At 34.3% G+C, this 16,535-nt stretch overlaps 1 protein-coding gene and 1 long non-coding RNA gene across 3 annotated transcripts in view; one reads left to right on the top strand and one right to left on the bottom strand.

The window, feature by feature from the left end:
* Positions 1-2,888: 2,888 nt before the first annotated feature.
* On the top strand, positions 2,889-16,462 carry LOC130238992 (uncharacterized). Its single transcript, XR_008838665.1, has 3 exons — positions 2,889-3,017; positions 6,094-6,155; positions 16,374-16,462. It is a non-coding gene; the product is annotated as an uncharacterized LOC130238992 (long non-coding RNA).
* Positions 8,920-16,535, bottom strand: part of gabrz (gamma-aminobutyric acid type A receptor subunit zeta) — a 44,138-nt gene continuing 36,522 nt past the window's right edge. For both annotated transcript variants that reach the window (XM_056470115.1, XM_056470116.1), the window contains 3 exons: positions 16,366-16,518; positions 12,267-12,460; positions 8,920-9,759 (listed from right to left, as the gene is read on the bottom strand). In XM_056470115.1, the coding sequence (XP_056326090.1) occupies positions 9,424-9,759; positions 12,267-12,460; positions 16,366-16,518 (683 nt within the window). In that variant the 3' untranslated portion in view covers positions 8,920-9,423. The remainder of the gene's footprint in view (positions 9,760-12,266; positions 12,461-16,365; positions 16,519-16,535) is intronic.

Genomic DNA, 16,535 nt, shown 5'->3' with positions numbered 1-16,535 from the left:
TCTGAAAACTTTCAAGAAGTGATTGAACAACTTCAGAACACAACACCAGGACACTAAAGCATATTCACACCATTCAAGTCCATCTGCTTTTACACATCAAGGGAACAAAAGGTATTGCTGGCAAAAATCAATAATAAACGCACATAAATATATACGTATATCTCCAAACAAACATTGCTGGAAGATGACCTCATCCATAATTCAGATCTCCACAGTATTCCTCAGGTAGATTCACACTCACACACACAAATCCTTGTATATAAATATTCTGCGCTCTTGAATACAAATGCTGGACTTTCTGCTTAACTCGCACATTTGCATCATGTCGGCAGAATATAAAATGACTGCTGCTTCACATGTGACCTGAAATCTGAAAATAGAGTAGAAGAGGCAGGGCTTTTACCCTTTATGAGAAGGGAGGAAATGAGCAAAAGTGGAAAAGGATCCATATTGTACAGATTTTGACCTTCCTGTCTCTGTGCCACATGCATATGCCACCTGGCCCTCGTTGCTCCAGGTGCAGACAGAATGTACTGGCTCTTTTTCCTTACTCGCCAAATGTGCTTGTTGACTCAGAGGGTTTGGGGAGTGGAGAGCGGCTCATGTGTGACTCAGTGACATAATGCACCGTGGCTGCACCTCTCAATGCTCCGCTGAGCTAAATAAATAAAGCGCAGATGTTACACGTGCTTCAAGGATTCCTTCTGGATGATTTGTAATATAGGAATCTAAAAAGTCTGAGTTACTGTACATCAAATAAAATCATTTACACACACAAACATATATTTTACACATAATTATACATGAATTAAAGGTATTTTTTTATATCTCAGTAGCAGTAGCAGTGCAATATGGCTGTATATGGTGGGAGGCATGCGTTGTGCATGCTTAGTGTCCCACCAGTGCCGATATATACAGCCATATCGCACTGCTACTTGTGTGATATTGCGTTTATACAACAGTTCAACGGCATAATTGTGTGTATAAAAAAGAAAATCTAACACGGAGAGTCTGAAAACCCTTTTCTATGAGGAACTACTTTCTTCCGCCATTCCTTCACATCTGCAGATGATGTCAAAACAGCAGAAACCGTGCTTAAAAACACGTCATTTTAGAGTCAGTATTTGAATGATTCTCTTGCGTAATGTCTAAATTTGTGACAAAACAGGGGATTTTGCTCACATTTTAAGATTATAAGGCTGAACAGCATGAAATGCCACCAGTCTACCAGATTACTGTTGTGTTTGCGAGAAGGAAAAATGCTAAACACATGCGGGCATTTCTTCTTTCTTTCTTTTCACTGGACTAGTCTGCAGTAGCAAAAAAACGAGACGCATTCATTGTTGCCAACTATTTCCGATGAAAAGTAGGTAAAGCCTGGCCGAAAAATAGCTAAATGTTGCCAGATGACATCACGAACTAATTTGCATATCAGTGACGTCGTCACATAGTATCTGACAAGCGTAAGCCCATCATGTCTCTGCTCTCTGATACGCTGTGTATTATATTATATTAAAACATTACATCCAGATGCACAATAAATAGGTTCTTATTAACATATTACTTTGTGTGATGACGTCATTGCGTAATCACAACTCAAAACTACATATTTTTGTGGTATACTAAATAATTTATGTTTTCTCAAATTGACTGGCCATCTCAGCATAAACATAGTTTGAAATATGTCCATTTAGATTTGTATGAAATAGAGTTGAATATTTGTAAAATACAAACACTTTTTGATAAGAATTTTTTTATTTTTAAATATAACACTGATAATGAAGAGTTACATTCTTTTAAATAATCACAGCTTGTGTACTTACTCTTTTTAACTTGTGAAATTAACAGATTTGTGAAAGTGACAGCAACTATAGCACTATTGGAATTTATTGCTACCTAAATTACCAACAATTATACATGTCAACAAACATCAGTAAATTAACAGTTATGAAAAACAATCTGAGCTAGCAATTTAACTTGAATGTGATATGTGTGTGTTGAGTGAAGCCTGCAGCCACTGCTTTTTGAGTCACTTTTTAAAAATTGCTAAAAGTAGCCAAATGAATGTTAAAAATGGCTAAATTTGTTGCTAGGTGCTTTTTTTTAAAGTTGCTAGGGTAATATGAAAAGTTGCTAAATCTAGCAACAAAATTGCTAAGTTGTATATTGCTTAATTATAAATACTAAAAATAGGCACTATCCACATAAACTGCATAGTTGCAGTCTAAACAACTATATTCTCGGGTAAAAAAAAAAAAGCCTCAAAAGTACATCATATTGTACAAGAGCAGCAATATTTTCTAAACTGAAGGGTGTCCTCTGCTTGTCGCTGTATGTGGGCGGAGTATAACACAGGGTGAGGGGTTAAGAGGCTGGACGAGTGCTGTAATTTATATATATATATATATATATATATATATATATATATATATATATATATATATATATATATATATATATATATATATATATAATACTTTAATACTTTATTAAATTTATAAATTAATATTTTATTACATTCTTATAAAATAAAATTATATAAATAAATAAAACTAAATAAAATGATAATAAAAATGTGTGTTTAAGAGATAGATTAGCATTAATCCAACAATAAAATAAGCAAAAAGAAATAAAAACGTTTTTACATTTTAGCTCCATTAAATAGCGTATATTTCTTTTACATTTTTTAAATAAAAAGAAACAGGATAACACTGATATGAAATACATCACTAAGTTGCCTAATAGCAATTCGCAGTGCACAACAGTAAAGCCTGCGGCTGTCACGTGTCTGCCGGATAGAGGAGCAGGCAGGAGGGGCTTTGATGAAGAGAGCTGATTTTTTGGCTTGGCAGCTCGTGCTCTTCATATCCATTCCTTTTTGTGTGTGATCCCTTTGCACGGCTGACTGGACATTTCACCGAGATGTTAACAAAACCACGGCCCAAATTCCCACCTCTTCGTCTGTTTAACCGCCTCTGACACCGATCTCCAACGCTGAGAGACAGCTGATTATACAGGTTTGGGCCAAAGATAATGGCTATTGGGTCGTCCCCATTCTTCTTAATCGAGAAAATCAATGAGAACTGCTGTGACGTCTATTTTGATCTCAGTCTTTCGTAATGAAGTTGACTTTACAGCGCCACCATGTGGTGAGGTTTAATCAGGGTGTAACGAATTCTTAATGTAATTAAGGTGAACGTGATTAATGCGAAACTACATGAAAATCTATTTTCATCCATCTGTATTTCTGGTATTACATAAAGGGATTATTATTTGTGTAATGGAAAGTAATAATGTTTAGTGTTTGTTTTACAGCAATTTATCGATTTGAAAGGGGTGGCTCTTTTTTTCTGAAAAACTGGACCTTTTTGCTGTTATTTGCCTCATTTTGTATTTAATTATGAGGTTTAAAATGTTGCATTATAGTGACACTTTAAGCATTTTTTTGTTCGCTTGATAGATGGTGACGATAATCACACTTTTTGATGTGTATTTCCTACCATTTTGCCAAATTACTTACCATACTATTTTACTATTTTAAGTGTTTATTTCCAAATGTGCATTTAAACTGTGAGTTTTATATTACAGTTTTATAAAATAATTTTGAGATTTGCATTTTAAATTCAAAAACTTAGAATAAAGAAATATGACAAGATAGCTATTATTATCATTGATCATTAAATTCTTTTATAGGGATCTGTTAAAACTTGTTTTAATTTAAAAACTGAAGCCTATATGCAAATAACAATCTGGCCAGTACATTCAACTTTCCTCAGTCAGAATATGGCCGTTTGAATAATTCGCACATAATTTTCAAAGATAATAATAATAATAATACAACAGAAGATTCCTCTGGGTCTTAAAGCCTTTTTTAAATAGTTAGTTTCAGAATTATGATAGCATAGAAATCAAACATGGAATAAATGAGCTCATATAAGGAACCAATTCTGGACTTTTGTCAGTGAGGGGTGGGTCTTTCGAACCACCCGAAGCTACAGGCCTGCATTTATAGGGAATTTTTACAAAATGTTTATTTTTTTCGCCTATTTATCAGTAGTTATTAATTAATTCATTCATTATCCTTTGGCCTAGTCCCTTGTATAACTAAAAACTTAATATAGGAAGTAAAAAATAATAAATGTTTAATGCAAATATAATTAGATCCACTTATTTGGTAAACAAAGCAAGTCCCTCATATAATATATCTACTAAAAGACAGAAAATATTACTTTACAAACTTTATTGAAAATAAATCATATGAACATTTACATATTAGTCAATAATATTTCTGTAATTAATTTAAAAACTGAATATAGATTTACTCACATTTACACAAGTAAATAAATAAACTCACGAGTGGGCTCAAAATATGCAGATTTCTGTGTGCCCAAATTCCGTGTGGGTCAACTTTTTAGCAGTTAAATATACCATAGTGGTTCCCAAAGTAGGGGTTGGGACCCCCTTGGGGGGTCGCAGGACAATGAGGGGGGTTGCCTGATGATTTCCAAAAATCAAATTCACTTTATTAAACTATTAGAATTACCATATTTTATCCATAACATACTGAAGAACAAAATAGTAGTTAATAGTTACATTAAAAAAACAACATGCAAATAAAAAGCCATCAGCCTTTCGATTTTTTGCAACCCCTGGGGTGATGGTGATTACATTACATTAAAGACACAGCACATTGATTTTATGGCACCAGGTTAAACTTTCTGACACATTTACGGCACTCATGTACATTAAAAATAAATACAGGCCACAACTGAACATGGAGGATGATCTCCGAGTGGCGTTCTTCAAAATTAATTGATGAATAGACTTGGGCCTATTGGTCTGTGTGCTAGTGTGTAAGGTTTATATACTTATAACCTCAGGAGATATTGGATGTCGTGGGCTGAAAAATTTGGGAAACCCTGCCATAACTGACAGTTTTAGACATGTCTGAAAGTTTTTACAGATGAATACGTACACATTATTGGTCAGAATTCTTGCTGTTTCCAGTCTTTTATGAAAAATGGAACGACTTTTGAATTTATTATGGACTTTTTTAAAATAAATGTCTCATTTGCATTATTTTAAAGAAAACTTTAGAAATGTTTAATTGTTCCAAAAATGTTTTCAATTATTTTTAACTGGAGAAATATGGTGCTAAATGTTTCATATATATATATATATATATATATATATATATATATATATTCACCTGCAATTTCATCAAGTCAATATTATCTTGATGCAGCCTTTATGATGCAAGCTAAGATTGCATATCTTAGAAATGCAATGTCAGACAAATGCACTCAGTGGAGCTAGTGACGTCACTGTGAGGTTTAGGGTCAGGTGTGGGCATTAAAATACTATGCATGCAGCATCCAGACCCCTTTTAGAAGCAGGGGACAAATAAATTGACAAACGCTCAGACAAACATTCAGCTTTCAGTAAAAAGATTTTATTTACTTAAACATTTACTTTACATGCATAGTGAAACGTGAGTTATTGTACTACATTAAAAAAACAATAATTTTAGGCTTTTTCATTTGAAGTTATTTTTTTTAATTAATTACAAGTATTAATTATTACATGCTGAATTTTTTTGTTCATTTAATACAGTTATTATAATATACTATAAGCAGTAATTGCAGTTTATGCAAATGAATGTGCATAAACGAGCAATTAGAATAAATGAATAGCTATTTACTTTTCAAAAGAAAATGCTAAAGGCTGGATATTAAAAATGCTAGCTCTTTGGCTTCAGAATCAGGACTGACAGCATGCGAACCTAAAGGCAACAACATGCCGCAGTGACAGATGTATTGCCGAGTGTGTATTTCTGTATCAAGTTGGTTCTGGATTTAGATCAGGATAAAAATAAATGTCAAATGCACTCGCCAGTCAGGGGCAGTACTTTAAGATTTTGTGGTAAAGTATTTTAGAGTTCAAACCTAAGCGTTGATAAATATTTCCAGATCATAGTGTTTACTGGTCAGAAATGTATGTATTTCAATAGATTTGTAGATAGTACTTTACATTTTCTTGTCAAAATTGATTGCACATCTATTTTTATAACCTTTTTCTAATCTGTTCAAACAGATGCAGATCTCCCCATGCATGAAAAACATAAAGCAATATGGCCTGCTGTCTCTTCAACAACGGTATGCAACTTTCATGCATTATTAAAATAACAGTATTAATAATAAATATTATTTGGTGTACATCGTTTGCAATATTCAGCCAGTATGTACAAAAACAAAATGCTTCTTGGCAAAGTAACATTGCCTTAGTAATTTAAAACCTCTGTGCAAAAAGGAGAACCCAAAAATATTTGTACAGCTTAATTTGAGCACGAAATAAATTCACCTGTAAGAATTGAATGACATTCACAGTAAAACATAACAAAATCCCACAGAGGTCAGGTGAATAACATGATATTTTCTGAAAAAGGTCATACAAACCAGCATTTCTCTATGACATATCTATAACAAAACATGTTGACAGTGGGGGAAATGTACAGTATATTGCAAATTCTATGCAAAAAACAGCAATACAGACATAAACAATGCATCTGTAATTGTCAGAGAAGATTAGCAAACACATTAATGTACACACATACTGTAAGTGTTTTAATTTTGACATTTTCCCAAAATAGTCAGCTATCAAAAATACTGTAGTGCAGTTCTTTAAGTAGGTCAGAGAGGCTTAGATTTCATTAACAAAAAATAAATAAATAAATACAACAATATACAGCAGAATAAATAAATAATCATGCAAATAACACAGAATCATTCATCATCAGCGCTTCTATCCCTAAGAGAATATTCCCAAACTACTCCCATAAATAAATCAGCAGGAGAAAATGAGCAAAACCGGCTTGATTCCTGTTTGGCAGCTGATAACAAGACATATCACTGCTGAATTGACAAACACATACAGTATATGCCGCAGAAACAACGGAGAACTTGTGCTCATTTGAATTCAGATCGGAATTATGAAGAATGAGAAACACATTAAGTCTTTGGTCCAGTTATTTATTATTAAAGTAGCTGTCAAACATGCTTAAATGATTCTGATGTTCAGTTCATAAATGAAACAGTTGTTTTATTCATTATTTGTGTCAACAGTGACTTATAAATCATGCTTTTTGTGCTAAAAGACTATGTCATCATACTTACATTCAGGTAAGTTTTTAATTGTTGTGTGGTTCTTATAAAACGGTAACACTTTACAATAAAGACCCATTAGGATGGAGTTTTTGTGTGTGTGTGCGTGTGTGCGTGTGTGCATGTGTGCGTGTGTGTGTTCTTGCATTTATGATTTTTCTCCTTAGAATTGCACAACAAGTTCCAATTGTATGATTTTACTCTCTTTTTTACTTTTACTTTATATTATTTTATTTCTTTTTAGAGTTTTTTTCTTAGAAATGTGACTTTATTTCTCATAATCAAAGTTTTAGGATTTTTACTGCAAAACATTAACTCAAATTGTCTCCTCTGGGATATTTTTGTGAGGATTACAGAAATCTTCTACAATTACAGATAGTTAATATTTTTGTATGGGTTATCTATGATTAAAGGGGTAATTCACCCAAAAGTCATTTACATTTCCTGGTTTTAAACTTTGAGTTACTTGCCTTGAGTTAAATCTATGAGTTTTTTCTTCGTTCAACACAAAAGAAGATATTTAGAAGAATGCTGGTTGTTGGCACCGATTCACTTCCATAGCAGGAAAACAAGTACTATGGACTATGGAAGTCAATGTTTGCCAGCAATCAGCATTTTTCAAACTATCTTCAACAGAATTAACCCTTGTGCACTGTTCAAATTTACTATCCTTTTGTTATGTTAAAGATGAAAACTAAATTAAACTGCTGTAAAAATGCATCAGATATTTCTTTCTTTCTGTATAAATCTGTTAATTAACCTCGGTCCTGATCAAAACCAAATTATTTAGAAAATTACAGGATTTTAACTCTTTAATTGCCAAATCCACAACTGATGTCACTGATTTAGTAAAAAAAAAAAACACACAAAATGACGTATTTTCAATATAAAATTAATGGTGGACTACAAAATTAATTGTACCTTTTATCAAAGTCTTAGACATGTGAAAGATAAAAAAACAACATTGGCTCTGATGCATTGTTAGATTTGTATTTTTTCTCCCTAATTTACTGTTGGTGGCTGTTTTTGCCCCATTGACCTCCGTTATAACCACATTTGATGGTGCATAAATAGTCTTTGTTTTTGTTTACTCCGTGTAGTTCTGAGAGCTGAGATACATATTTCGATTTTCTCAAACACATCAAGGTATGTACATAAACATCACTCTCACAGACACATACACACACTTTAATTTGCTGTTACACTCCATATAATATCCAGAAACTAGGCTTTTTTTTTCTATCGAAAGGGTTAATGGTGCCAACTGTTGATCAACAGTAAAAATGACAAATTTGACCTCTTCCCAACAGGAAAAACCACCAACAATTAAAAATGCATGATTATATGTGTCATGGTTGTGTTATTTAAAAAAGGAGGTTACAATAGAAGTCAATGGGACAAAAACAGCCACCAACAGTAAATTAGGTAGAAAAGAAATGAAAATGAATAAAAAACAATGCTTCAAATGCAATGTTATTTCACATGTTCAAGACTTTGATAAAAGGTTAAAAAAATCCAGTCCACAATTACTTTTTATATTGAAAATACGACATTTTTGTGTGTTTTTTTTCAGCAAATCAGTGACATTATTTATGAATTTGGCAATTAAAGAGTTAAAATACTGTACATTTTCTAAACAATTTAGTAGTTTTGATCAGGACTGAGGTTGATTTCATTTTTAAAGCAGTGTAATTCAGTGTTTTCATATCAAAAGTGTAGTAAATTTGCCCAGCGTGTATCATTGAGTTTCTTTAAAACATCCCCAACAGCACATAAGGGTTAAGAAACTGTTACAGGTTAACAAATGTTAACTTTCTGGTGAACTGTCCCTTTAGCTAACAATTAGCAATACATTTGTTACAGATTTGTTGAATTTTTTAACTTAAGTTCATAAAAATACAAATGTTACCTTATCATAAAGTATTACCCGTAAACTCATACTGTACTTTACAACGAGGCCGATTTTATTGCGAACTTTAGTAAATCTGAAGCTCCATCATAAAACGAAGGCCACATATTCTTGACACAGAAATGTAGAATCCTCATCCAAATGCAGAGTTGGTCCAAATCCCACTCAGATCCTCGTCACACCACAATAAAAATGACGCACATTTGGATGACATGAACACAGTCAGTCATACGAGCTGAACTGAAATGCATGCTGACATGTAGGAGCGTAAACCCTTAGGAAAACTGTGACACAAACACACACCCACACATGACTGTAAACGCCTCAAACACACACTCACAGAAAGCAGGAGGTTCAGAAGTATAAGTAGTAGGTCCAGTAGAGGAGGTTGATGATGACGAAGGACAGAGGGAAGGTCAGGCGGGAGTAGTTGTCGATGTAGTGTGGGTTTTCCACCTTGCAGCAGTTCAGACAGCGTATGATTCGACGTGCCCTCGACATGCATTTGGTGCAGCGTGTCTGTGGCTGCGAGGAGCTGACGTCCTCCTTACTTTCACTGGGGGTTGGGTTGTTGACGCTGCCCATGCGGGACAGCATCTCCTCCCGTTTGCGGGCCCGCAACGCGTGGCTGCCGAAGGAGGTGACGATGCCATTCATTTCATCCTCGCGCTCCTGCATTTCCTGGCCATACTAATGCAGCAGTGAGATATAACAGTGGTTTAGTTTTTGTCTCAACTATGGCAAGGTTAAAAAAAGAAATAGTAATGATAATAAAAATGCTAAATTGAATGCAGCTCTTGACAGCTTTTTTTGTCAGAACTGCAAAGAAATGTGACATAAAAAGTTTTTAATTTATCTTTTATTATTTTGTATAGTCAAATCCAGACTGTGTGATATAATTGACAAGGTAATCTATTAGAGTACACAAGTAAAAGTGTTTGAATATGCAGCGATTGAAAAAACTTTGAAGTGTTCTTGATGTACAATTGGTAATTATGTGTTTAAGTAGAATTCTATAGAATTGTTCTGTGTTATTTTATTCTGTGAACCATTGATTATATTTCTTCCAAATTTACAGTAAAAATGTTGTAAATTAGGGCATTTTGCATGAGATGACAATTGGTCAAAATAAGAAAAAAGAGCCTTTGTTTTCCGACATGTTCTGAAAATGTTCAATTTAATACAATTTTTACAGTGGCCGAGAGAGCTTAACGGTTTGCAATTTAAGAAACACTGCAAATTAAGAAAAGATCTCCAGCCATTTGACAGCAAATGTGCTGCAAATCCTGCAAATTAACATATACACACATAAACACGCTGCCTTTTCCCACAACACAAACAAATGAATAAAACGCGCTGTAATTTCTCACAACGCATATAATTTACGAAAGCGCTGCATTTTCTCACAACACTTTCGAATAGCACGGAACACAACAGAAATTTGGGGTACCCTAAAATGTCACGGATGCCGCTGTGCCGTGATTATTGCTCAGTGAAGTTGTAGTTGATCTTTTTTTAATAATTATTTTCTCAGGGTTTTCACCTTTAATGTATAGGACACAAGAGAGTATTGAGCACCGGAGTGCATGTGTCGACACACTAACCACTGTACCATTGGTGCTGATGTAGGTGATCTTGATGTAGGTGAGTTTTTTTGTTTGTTTATTTTAACACCCTGATTCCCTTGTCTTGTTTTTTATTAGCCTAAATAACCATAACCTAAATAGCTGGGCCTGTCACGTTTTAGGATCCCCTTGAAACATTTCCATTGCGTTTCGTACTATTTGCAAGTGTTGTGAGAAAATGCAGCGTGCTTTCGTAAATTGTTTGCGTTGTGAGAAAATTCAGCACGTTTTATTAATTTGTTAGCATTGTGAGGATTTGCAGCAGGTGTGCTGTAAAATGAATGAAGATCTTTTCTTAATTTGCTGGTGTTCTTTGAAATTGCATGTTTTCTTAAATTGGAACACACCGAGCCACCGAGAGCTTTTCTATATAAACACACACACACACACACACACACACACACACACACACACACACACACACACACACACACACACACACACACACACAGACACACACGCACACACACGCACACACGCACAAAGAAATAAAGAAGACATCAAAAATAGACAAAGAATAGAATAGAAAAGAAAGTTTTATATACGTATAAAGGCCAGAGCAATTTTCCTACAAAACAATGCTGTTCTGGTCCTGCTGCATTGGATTTTGTAACACGTTTTTCCCCTGAAACCTACTGTTGGCCAAGATTTCATGCACTTAATGGAGTTTTACATCATGTAGACTCTTTCAGTCTGTATCTAGTGGACTGTGTTCTGTTCAAAAGTTTGATTTGATTTTTTTTATGTTGGCATGAAATGGAAGTTGGAAGACAAAAATGGATGACTTTGTTTGTCTACTTTAACATATATTTGAGTAAAATAACATTTTGAATGAGAAAACGTTGATCTTGATCATGTCTATCAGGAATTGATTGGACGATTGTGGTTTGCTACTGGTGGATCTCACATAAGTGACAGTAAGCATGTCCTCAGAGAAGATATAATGTTGCAGGCGGGAGGGAAAGTCTTTTTGATTAAAGATTCTTTTATTCATTCATTCATTTTTCTTCGGCTTAGTATTTATCAGTCACCATAGCAGAATGAACCACCAACTATTCTGGCATATGTTTTACACAGTGGATGCCCTTCCAGCCGCAACCCAGTACTGGGAAACATCTACTCACACTCACATTCACACACACGCATACACTACGGCCAAATTAGTTAATCCAATTCACCTATAGCGCATGTCTTTGGACTGTGGGGGAAACCGGAGCAACCGGAGGAAACCCACATGAACACGGGGAGAAGATGCAAACTCCACTCAGAAATGCCAACTGGTCTAGTTGGGACTCGAACCAGCGACCTTCTTGCTGTGAGGCGACAGTGCTAACCACTAAGCCACCGTGCAGCTGATTAAATATTACAATGGAATATTTTCTTAATAAATAATTTTTTTTTTTAATTCCATCAAATTTAACTCTAAATTTTATTTCATGATGACCATTTATGTAAACAAGAACAGTAAAATTGCAAAATACAATTACCATGTGAAGTAAACTAAAGATTATCATCTTCACAGCTGTTATGGTATCCTAACTAAGTTATATGTATTTTATTGAAGGTTCTCACCATATATGCGTTGGCAGCATTCGGCTGGTGTAACGTGCAGAAATGGGCGACTGCGTATTCAATCAGTGCACCAAAGATGAAGCTGAAGCAGATGCCCAGATACACATCGATAGCTTTAATGAAGCAGTTGGCATTGGGTAGAGAGGTGCGGGCACCCATCATCAGGGTGGTCATCGTCAAAACTGTCGTTACTCCTGTTAATGTTAATCACAGAGTACTGAGTGAGAAAAGATTTGTGAACCCACATTGTGAAAGTCTTTTGATAATATGATTCATCACACTAAAACATTCTTCTAGCAAATGGTAAAAAAGTAGACGTAGCAAAGTTTTATCAGTTGGAGTCTGATTATTACTTGGTGTGAACTGAGTGAGATTACTTCAAAAATGTTTTAAACAAAAGGGTCTCCTGTTGAACTTAGATATAATAAGGGGCGCTGCTGGCCACCATGGGCCCTCTGACTAGCTAGTTGATATTGAAGGGGGGGGGGGGGATTGGGGTTGGTATTGCGGCTGAAAGTTTAGAGCGGGTGGGGGGTGTTGGTGGGGGGAGTTGGTATCGCGGCTGAAAGTTTAGAGCGGGTGGGGGGTGTTGGTGGGGGGAGTTGGTATCGCGGCTGAAAGTTTAGAGCGGGTGGGGGGTGTTGGTGGGGGGAGTTGGTATCGGGGCTGAAAGTGAAGAAGGATGTAATATTTGATTTATAGGGAACCCTTCTTTCATGATGTTAAATAATTTCCTGATGTCCCTAGAGTGTGTATGTGAAGTTTCAGCTCAAAATACCCCACAATTAATGTTTTATAACTCTTTGAAACTGTCCCTTTTACGCTTTGTGTATTGTGGGGGGACTGTTACTGTAAATTCAAATGAGATTGTGCTCTCAGCCTGATTTTCAAAAGAGAGCGGAGATACAAATGCCTGTGTGTCAGCATAGCAGCAGATTAAAAACATGGCTAAAGTTATTTCTCTGTGAAAAATTGAAAATGTCAAGAATCTCAGAAGAGACTCTGAGACTCTGTCTGTATAGAGACTATAGTGTTCATTTGTGCATCCTAAAACGCAACCATCATAATGTCTTTTAGATGCTGACATTATCTTCAGCAGGTACACAGTGCTAACTTTAATGATGGTCGGCTGCTTTTCATTCAGGGCTGTCTATGCTAATGAGGTCACTAAAGGGAGAGCATGAAAGTGTTTCAGCAGACTGTTTTTATTAAGTGTGAGAAAAAAATAGAATTAATTACATTTTTGCCAGTAGAGGCTGGCTTTATTCATACACTGTTGCCACTGTTGTGTTTAAACCCCTTATAATAGTGATTTTTGCATAACAGGTCCCTTTTAAATCTGTCCAAAATCTTATTTTGCAGTTGTTCAAATTGACTGCAATGTTGTTTATGTTGGCTGTTTTGGCGAAGTAAAAATGTAAAGTTTTAAGGAAATTATATTTAACATGTTATGTCTGGATGTATGAATGTTATGTCTGGTTAATGTTGAAAGATTAACAGTTACTGTATTTGATGTGTTTTTGAGAAAGATGAGATACCTGTTAGTGTTTAATGTGAGATTCAGAAGGGGGCTATCTTGGTGATGAAGAGAGTTCATCGTTTAGTCAGAAACAAGCTATTATTAGCCAAGAGTGTTGCATAAGATGTTTATGTGAAAAGGCAAATCCAGATTTACTCCATTAGCCATGTCATTACTGTAATGGATTATGATCTGAAAATAATAATGTAAGAACAAAATCTGTTCTTTCGCTAAGTGCTCACATTGGCAATCACCTCAACACTGCAGCTGAAACTGCTTGCCAGTTGAGCACAGTGTAAGGATCTCGACATACAGTGTCTCAGCGTATAAAAGAATTTGGACTGTAGGCCAACTCTGATTGACCAAACATCTCATCTGCATTAGATAATAAAAAACTAATCTTATGCTGAGGAGCATGTAGTTTACAGCTGTCAAACTCAGGGCTGAAGCTCTGCACAGTTTGGTTGCAACCCTAACCTGATCAAACTAATTGAGTGCTTTAGGCTTGTTTGATACCTACAGATAGGTGTGTTGAAGCAGGGTTGGAACTAAACTGTGCAGGGTTGACACCCTTGTTTGTAGTTTAAACAGAGAACTGGTCCAATGTTCAGTTTACTAATGGAGTCAAGTTTAAACAAAATAAACACTAAAATTAAATTTTAATACAATTCTAATAAGCTGATTTGGTGGTACGTTTTGTGTCCTATAGACAAACCTTCTATTATTCTTCAAAGACAAAATTTATAATAAAAACCTATTTGAATAACACAAATTATATAAAGTAATATGTAAAAATAATGTTTGTATTGACATTGAGGGACATTTCGCCCTGAAAATATTAATATAAACACTTATTTTTGAGACTTGACCTGGTCTACATTTTGTATCTATTTATGTATGCTTACTCTACTAAGTTAAATTAAAATGACAGGAAACATCTATTTTCTGTATTATTTGTAATATAAAATTACATTGCGTGTCTGTACCTATCTAGTCAACTCTGTTACTGAACTGTTACATTAGTAAAAAAGAAAGAAAGGCATAACAATCTTTAAAGCGCTGATAGAAAAAGCATGTGAAATTGTGAAAATAAGAAAAAGAAAAAGACCAAGTGGAATCCTGTGTTGACCGTCCCTTTGGCATGACTTCAGCTTATCAGTTTTAACCAATGCAAACAATTGTTTTTTAGTCCAACATCCAGCTGTGCAAGAAAACATACAATCTGACATAAGTAAAGTCACCTTTCACTACTGTATTGTTGTTAAATAGAAAAAACATTTTACAATTAACTTTTATTCTAAATCTTAAACCTTATTCTTATAACAAAAATGGTCACAAGCACAAGCGGCCCATATTAAAATGAATTTTAATACCAATTTGGCAATTATTGTTATCAATGAGTTTTCAAATGTAAAATCGTGGCGCTCTACATGATGATGATGATGATAATAATAATAATAATAATAATAATTATTATTATTATTATTATTATTATTATTATTATTATTATTATTATGTATTCATTTTTTATTATTCAAATGACCAAATTCTGACAGAGGAAAGTTGATTTGAACTGGTCAGTTTGATATTTGCCAAATAAATGACAATAGGCTACAGATTTTAATTTAGAACTTTAACAGATTCCTATTTTTTTCTAATGATATATTATGTGATAAATTAGTATTTTAAAAATAAGTATTTACTCATATTTATTTATTAAATCTTAAAGGAATTATTAAGGAATTATCTTAAGGAATTATTTTTGGTACATCAAAAGTGTTGTTGTGAACACTCAACCAGCTAATCTAGCTAATCCAGCTAAAAGTAGTGTTTAAATGTCACTAAAACACAGTACTTAAATCTCATAATTAAATTGAAAATGGTGAATAACTTCAAAAATTTCCACTTTTTGAGGAAAAAAAAAAGCCACCTCTTTCACCAACAGGCCTGGAATGTCAACTCTGTTATTGTGAAATTTTAGTCATTTAGTAATTAATTTTTTTAATACCGTAGTACAATGAAATACTTAAAATTCTGTTTTAAACCTGCCATGTTTAAATCATACAATGAGCTAAATCATAAAATGATGGGAAATGTCAACTCTGTTAGCGGTTTAAAAGGTTTAACGTTAATTTAAACAACAATTAGTAGCATAATCAAATGTTTCCTATCAAATTTGAGCATTTTTCATTCTTTTTTCTTTAATTTTTCATTAAGAAATTGCTGTATATAATTTCATTTTGAGGAAAATGAATTGAAAATGCTCAAAATCTACCTGTAAATCCGGAATGAGTCATGTATTATTTTTATAAATGCTGAAAATAGTCGTTCTGCGTAAGATCTTGTTTTAAACTGACACTTTTACTTGAGCATGTTCAACACTGAGCGTATATTTACTCTCACTTCAATTTAATGATGAAGAAAAGTATTCATTTTAAACAAAAAGTATCACCTCAAACTCATGTAATAGACTTTATTAGCTTATTTGTCATCCATTAGGCCAGGCTGTCGAACACTAAAGCACATATTTGAATTGAATAGTCATATTTGAATGTGCTAACGATTGCATTGTGTTCTTACCTATGCAGATGCGAGCGGGTACTGAGGACTGACTGATCCAGAAGGAGACCCAGGACAAGACCACCAGAGCACTGGAAGGAACGTACGTCTCCAGAATAAAATACAGGATGCTTCGCTTGAGTTTGAAGTGGAAGATCAACTTTGGGTAGTTACCTGTCACATCATGATTA

This window comes from Danio aesculapii, chromosome 12, assembly GCF_903798145.1.
Source record: "Danio aesculapii chromosome 12, fDanAes4.1, whole genome shotgun sequence".
Lineage (NCBI taxonomy): Eukaryota > Metazoa > Chordata > Actinopteri > Cypriniformes > Danionidae > Danio > Danio aesculapii.
This window is presented reverse-complemented; position numbering and strand designations above follow the sequence as displayed.